We start from the raw sequence: 6,851 nt of genomic DNA, 5'->3' as shown, positions 1-6,851 counted from the left end.
CAATGCAAATAAATTCTACGAGTAGGCGCCGCTAGCAAGGTGGGGATCGGACGGTCAAGAACCGAGCGTGAGAGTCTGAGAGAGATTGCTATAGTCTAGGGTACCCCTGGCAAGGTGGGGACCACAAGTCATGGCAATGGAGGGAGGAGGCCACGAATACTATAGGTAGTTTGTCTTGAAAGGGAATGCATTGCATTGCATACTCCTCGAGTACCCCGCAAGACCGGCTCTTTGAATCGTGAGATACAAGGAACCCTCCAAAAACTTGAAATTTGCAACGGCGCGCGAAGTTCGCGCGGGAGATTGCTGCGGTTTGAAGCTCAACAACAACTACAAGAAGGAAGCACAGCTCTCATTCTGTCGAGGTTGCAAATTTTTGGAGAAGAAAGCCTCATCAGAGAGAGACACAGAGATCAGGTGGATGATATCCGGATACGGAGAGCACATCAACCATTCCGGTTGCAATTATAGCTCAGGCCGTTCGGAAGGGGCACACAGACAGAACTTTAGCGCAGGCAAGCCTAAAGACAAGCTCCTGGCTCTAGGATTGGAAGAGCTTGCCTTGAGACAGTAAATCTTATCCTTTTTCCTTCCTTTGCCCTTTTATCCTCACCATGTTTGTCATTAAGCGTGATGGTCGCCAAGAATCCGTTCACTTCGACAAAATCACTGCTCGCCTTAAGAAGCTCAGCTATGGCTTGAACATGGAGTACTGTGACCCTGTACAAGTTGCTCAGAAAGTATGCGCTGGGGTTTATAAAGGCGTCACCACCAGTCAGTTGGATGAGCTCGCTGCCGAAACAGCAGCTGCATTGACTGCCAACCATCCCGACTATGCTATTGTAAGAACGTAGCCTTTCCCGTCGCGCATTGATTTGGCTCGTCCCGTTTTTCCACAGCTCTTGTTTTATGCTGTGCTTTCCAACAATTTTTTCGCAGCTGGCGGCCAGGATTGCAGTATCTAATCTCCACAAGAACACTAAAAAGTCGTTCACCGAAACGTCAGTAGCATCTCGGTGCCGCTTTTGCATTTTGCATTCTTTTCATGCTGCTTCAGCTAAGTTTTGTTCTCAATTGCGCTGAGACTCTGCTGCCTCAAACGATTGCTTGTCCAGGGTAAAGATTATGTTCAGCCATGTCAACGAGCGGTCAAATTTACCAGCTCCTCTAATTGCGGACGATGTTTATGACATTGTGATGAAGGTAATCTGAAGCTGATGAAATCGTGATGTGCATGTATTCCTTGGAGTCATCTCTTTTGATTCATTGATTGATTTTCTCTTCGAAAAAGGTTCTCCTTTGAGTCATACATGGACTTTTTGCTTGTAGAATTCTGCTCGCCTTGATAGCGAGATAATTTATGACCGAGACTTCGATTATGATTACTTTGGATTCAAGACCTTGGAGAGATCTTACCTCTTAAAGGTCAATGGAAGGGTGGTTGAGAGGCCTCAGCATATGCTTATGAGGGTATCTATAGGCATTCATAAGGAGGATATCGAAGCAGCTATTAAGACTTATCATATGATGTCCCAGCGCTGGTTTACTCATGCCTCACCCACTCTTTTCAACGGTGGAACCCCAAGGCCTCAGGTATTCTCTGGCCTGTGGCCTGATGAACGTGCATGCAATCTCTCTTTGTGTGTAGTGATATATATTAAAGACTGGAAAATAATATAAGCTTGTATGTGCAGCTCAGCAGTTGTTTCCTGCTTTGTATGAAAGAAGACAGTATAGAAGGTATTTATGACACTCTCAAAGAGTGTGCTATCATTAGCAAGTCGGCAGGAGGAATTGGGGTCTCTATCCATAATATTCGTGCAACAAGCAGCTACATCCGAGGAACCAATGGAACTTCAAATGGCGTTGTGCCTATGCTTCGAGTATTTAATGATACTGCCCGCTATGTAGACCAGGGTGGAGGCAAAAGAAAGGGTACGGGGATTGCTTAAGAGTGTGCCTTAGAATAACATTGGTATATTATATAGCTTTGACCCTTTTGAACAAAATTAAATTTGCACATGCATGTGATTGTAGGTGCATTTGCAGTTTATCTGGAGCCATGGCATGCAGATATTTTTGATTGGTTGGATCTGAGGAAAAATCATGGAAAGGTAAGAGTCAGTCCCCTTTTTTGAAACAGGCCTACACTGGTAATTGTATTGTGTGATTGGAGCATGGCATCTTCTTATGTGGAATACCTTTGACAGGAAGAAAGTAGAGCACGTGATTTATTCTATGGGTTATGGACGCCAGACTTGTTCATGAGGCGTGTTCAGGATAATGGACCCTGGTCTCTGTTTTGCCCTAATGAAGCTCCAGGATTGGCAGACTGCTGGGGTGAAAAGTTTGAAAACCTTTATACCCAGTATGAGAGAGAGGTGGGTGGTACTGTCAGTGCCTGATATGCTAGGGATGAATTCTGATTAAAGCGCTTCTTTGATAAATCAGAGATTGCCCTTTGCAGGGGAAGGCAAAGAAGGTAATCCAAGCTCAGAAGTTATGGTTTGCAATTTTGGAAGCACAAGTTGAGACAGGCAATCCTTATATGCTGTTTAAGGTTTGCATTACTCCAACCTGAAAGTAGCCATTCTCCAGTTTTTATGGCAGTCATTTTGTTCAAAGTAGTTTCTCTGATTATCTGCAGGACTCTTGCAATAAGAAAAGCAACCAGCAAAATCTTGGCACAATTAAATCTTCTAATCTCTGCACTGAGATAGTGGAGTATTCAAGTCCAGATGAGACTGCAGTCTGCAATCTAGCTTCTCTTGCACTTCCTCGGTTTGTGCGGGAAAAGGTGCTTAGCATGTCTGCCTTGGATTAGATTTTCATTTTGCTGTCACTTCTGTTTAACCTGATTAGTCCTTGATTGAGGGCAGCACTTAAAGAAATGTTGCATGCAGGGTGTCCCTATTGAGTCGCATCCCTCCAAATTGGTTGGCAGTAAAGGTTCTCAAAGTCGCTATTTTGACTTTCACAAGCTTGGGGAGGTCAGTCTGCTCTCTTGCATGTCACATTGTTGTTTGATAAACACCAGTTGCTCTGCTGACTTGCCCTTTGAAATTTGACAGATCACAGCCCTTATTACAGAGAATTTAAACAAAATCATAGATGTAAATTATTATCCTGTTGAGACAGCCCACAGGTCAAACATGCGCCATAGACCAATTGGCATAGGTGTTCAAGGTCTTGCTGACACCTTCATTTTACTGGGAATGCCTTTTGAATCTGAGGAGGTAGCTTTCTACTTCCACTTCATGAGATGAACAGGTGCTTGTAGCTTTTGAGTTTTGACCTCAAACAGTGGATTTGATCATTGTTTCACGAGCTCTATTATGGTATTGCAGGCTCAACAACTTAACAAGGATATATTTGAAACCATGTATTTTCATGCATTGAAGGCATCCGCTGAGCTTGCTATCAAGGAAGGGCCATATAAGACTTATGCAGGAAGTCCCTTGAGTAAGGTTGGTTGTGACGTACCCGAATCTTTTATGTTTTAGGTGTTTTTAACATAAAATCTAAATCCTCTGCTATGGTGCAGGGGGTTTTTCAACCTGATATGTGGCAGGTTGAGCCTTCCAATCGCTGGGATTGGAATGCTCTTCGGAAGATGGTTTCTGAGCATGGTGCTCGAAACTCACTTCTTCTTGCCCCCATGCCAACAGCTTCCACTAGTCAAATATTAGGAAACAATGAATGTTTTGAGCCATATACCTCTAACATCTACAGCAGAAGAGTGCTGAGGTTAGTGTCTACATCGCCAGTACCGTTGATTGTGTCCTGCTTGGCATTCGTAAAATGTCATTGAGCTTACGAGTCATCTTTGTGGAATTTGGTTCTGCAGTGGAGAGTTCGTGGTGGTGAATAAGCACCTTCTGAATGATCTGACTGATATGGGACTTTGGAACTTGGATCTGAAGAACAAGATAATTCATTACAATGGGTCAATACAGAAAATTCATGAAATTCCTGACGACTTGAAAGCTATATACAGGTATATCTGTGGACCAAGTTAGGTGAAATTTTTTTCCAAACTAAGCTATCATTTGTGGCTTCTGTTTGGCCGCATTTAATATTGTTTTGAACAGGACTGTCTGGGAGATCAAGCAGAGGACAATCGTGGACATGGCTGCAGACCGGGGCTGCTATATTGATCAAAGTCAAAGCCTGAACATACATATGGATTCGCCGAACTTTGGTAAATTGACGTCCCTGCATTTTTACACCTGGTCAAAGGTATGCGCCATTCGAAAAATCTTGCAAGTTCCGACTTTGATTGAAGTTCACATGCTGTTGCTCATTGCGTTGAGTTGCATAATGCAGGGTTTAAAGACAGGTATGTATTACCTAAGATCAAGGGCTGCTGCGGATGCAATTAAGTTCACTGTTGATACTGCAACGATAAGTAAGGTAATCAAAGACATCTTTTCAACAATACTCAGTTTGGTCACTAATCTGAAAATGAACTTACGGGCCGCAATTATTGCAGGAAGCTTCGCAGTCTCAAGTAGATGAAATTGAGACCAAGATGTCTCAAATGGTCTGCTCTCTAGAAAATAAAGACGAATGCCTTGCCTGTGGAAGTTGACTAAGAGGCGTTGAGGCAGCAGTATGTATTGCAAAAGCGTTCGTGGAATTTCTTGTACCCACCCAATGAGCTAGTCAAGCAAAATATCTACTTAAAGAAATCTAGCGAGCCCAACAGATTCGTGTTTTCAAGTTGGCCACCTACAAAATTGGCAATCTAGAAGAAAAAGAATGGATGTCCGCAGATGCTTGGCACTGATCTTGCTTCTATTATGATCTGGACATTCAGATTCCGAAAGCTTCTACTTGTACCTAGTTCCAAGCGTAAGGAACATTGGGGGTTGTTTCAGCCCTTCATTAATGCCAAAACTCATCATTGGGTAATTGAAAACAAGTAAGAAATATATTTAGTACTTGGAATATATTTAGTAGTGGAAAAGGGTAGAGGGGAGCCTCTTCCCTCTAATTTAGGACGGTAAGAATTTAAAATTCTCGTGTAGCAAGAAGTATTAATGAGATTGTCCTCTTTGACCTTAGCTTAATTGATTATCTCCATCTTTTTACATAAGTTAGGTCAAGTTGTATTAAGAGTAAATTGTTTGGAATCTTAAGGGTCTTTAGAAAGCTCTTTAAAGATTTGTTTTCATTTATGTAGTATTTGCAACCATCTAATGTAAAACATGTTTATGTTGGACTTGATGAGTTACATGTTTTTGTTTTGGATGATGATGGATGCCATAGTTTAAACAATGGTCTCATTGAGTTTTTACTATATAAAAATGTGGATGAGGTTATTTGAAATTACCCTTATCTTCTCTCAAGTTGAACTCAGGCCGGTTACACACTCCTACCACGCAAGAAAAGGTGATGGGTCGTGATTTGATTATGTATAGGGGACAACATAAGAAGAAAAAGACCATCACTAATTACAACCATTTGCAAATGCCTATGTGGTATAGTGTGACACCATTGATGATGTGTCCACCACTTAAGTAGTAACGTACTTAGTTGAGCATACGTGGCATTAGTTGATATGGCTTGAGTAGTTGGTCTTGTAAATGGTTCTTTGCTAGCCCTTATTGAAATAGAGCTCCAACGAGACTAACGGTAGCTTTTTCCTCAACTTGAAGTCATCTCTATGTCGCTTGTCGTGTTCTCTTCCTCCACTCTTGCTCGCTTAGTTGTTGTTAGTGATTCTTAGTTGTCATGTTTGGTGGAGACTCCGATCCCTTTTCGAAGAAGATGGATCATGATCAAAATAACATCAACTTGATGCATATGCAAAGCTTGACATACGTGCAAGTAACTCTAGAGCTTTTGGAGATAGTCCTTTTAGAATTGGTGCAATTAAGTCTCAATTTCACTCCCAAGCACTTCAAGTAGAGGTCACAACTCGAAAGTATGTCCTTTATGTAGGGCTCGATCACTTTGCGAATCTAGCAAATTATCACAAATGGAACGGGTTGCAATAAGTCTAAGAGATAAAGCTGACACTTCATGGTCTTATAGAGCGACATGGTATCAACAACTCGACGAGGGCATCAAAGGTTCATGATTGCACCTCTTACAATTGCATTTGGAAACATTGGCAAGGTCAAAGATGCTCTCACTCAGCTCCAAGAACTCAAGTAGACAATCAAGACTTTCTCACAATTCGGGGTGAAAATCATGCAACTCCTCCTTCGTGTTGACTCAAACATGATAGAAGATCTCAACCTTTTCTTTCTTTGCCCTTGGCTAAAAGGACATTTCACAAAGAACCCAAGATCAGGGTCCACAGACTTTATAGGAAGCCCTTCTAATAGCTCAGAGAATTGGATTTAACTCAACTAAGTATGGATCAAAAGTACCTCCTCTTCCACCCATTCTTTTGATGCCCACAGCTTCATCAACTCCAATGGACATAGATCATGTCCAAAATCCACAAATAGCTTCTCGATTCCCACCTCATTGCTAGTTCTAATATAGATCTTGGTTGCCAATGTTCAGGAACCATCTCAACATCATATGTTCAATATGTGCATAGCATTAACCCAATAGAGTGTTATAAAGGAAAGGGTTAGAAACCCTAACCCTAACTCTAACCTCAAAGGGGTTTGTATATGTTCTATATTTTTAAACTAAATCTAGTGTACAATTAGTCGTTGTGGTGTGCTCTCTATTTGTGCCCTCTCTCCTCATCTCCACTCTTCTCTTCTCTCTCCATATTTGTTCATGGTATCAGAGCTCGCTTGCTTTCCGTTGAGCCATGGAGATCCTTGAGAGTGTGATAGTCTGAGAAAGTTTAAGAGTTCTTGAGTGTTCTCTTCCATGAGAGAAAA

The 6,851-nt window shown here is 41.9% G+C and overlaps 1 protein-coding gene across 1 annotated transcript; it reads left to right on the top strand.

Annotated features, from left to right (window-relative positions):
- Nucleotides 1-211: 211 nt before the first annotated feature.
- On the top strand, nucleotides 212-4,914 carry LOC147900828 (ribonucleoside-diphosphate reductase large subunit-like). The gene is made up of 17 exons (XM_087375506.1): nucleotides 212-842; nucleotides 940-1,001; nucleotides 1,116-1,203; nucleotides 1,330-1,593; nucleotides 1,695-1,935; nucleotides 2,038-2,114; nucleotides 2,211-2,381; nucleotides 2,468-2,560; nucleotides 2,648-2,797; nucleotides 2,904-2,990; nucleotides 3,072-3,236; nucleotides 3,348-3,467; nucleotides 3,545-3,747; nucleotides 3,848-3,997; nucleotides 4,092-4,239; nucleotides 4,327-4,413; nucleotides 4,493-4,914. Exons 1-17 carry the CDS (start codon nucleotides 615-617, stop codon nucleotides 4,589-4,591), a joined length of 2,433 nt encoding a protein of 810 aa, XP_087231632.1. The 5' UTR covers nucleotides 212-614; the 3' UTR covers nucleotides 4,592-4,914.
- Nucleotides 4,915-6,851: the final 1,937 nt, after the last annotated feature.

Source organism: Dipteris shenzhenensis, chromosome 6, assembly GCF_047967505.1.
Source record: "Dipteris shenzhenensis isolate YYH24624 ecotype China chromosome 6, Dip_SZ_1.0, whole genome shotgun sequence".
Classification (NCBI taxonomy): Eukaryota; Viridiplantae; Streptophyta; class Polypodiopsida; order Gleicheniales; family Dipteridaceae; genus Dipteris; species Dipteris shenzhenensis.
This window is presented reverse-complemented; position numbering and strand designations above follow the sequence as displayed.

What these genes read in the sequence shown, in the direction of transcription:
- LOC147900828 (XM_087375506.1), top strand. Translation starts at nt 615, where the DNA reads ATGTTTGTCATTAAGCGTGATGGTCGCCAAGAATCCGTTCACTTCGAC. An exon ending in ATACCCAGTATGAGAGAGAG is followed by an intron (nt 2,382 to 2,467) that starts GTGGGTGGTACT and finishes TGCCCTTTGCAG; the next exon opens with GGGAAGGCAAAGAAGGTAAT. An exon ending in CTCGGTTTGTGCGGGAAAAG is followed by an intron (nt 2,798 to 2,903) that starts GTGCTTAGCATG and finishes TGTTGCATGCAG; the next exon opens with GGTGTCCCTATTGAGTCGCA.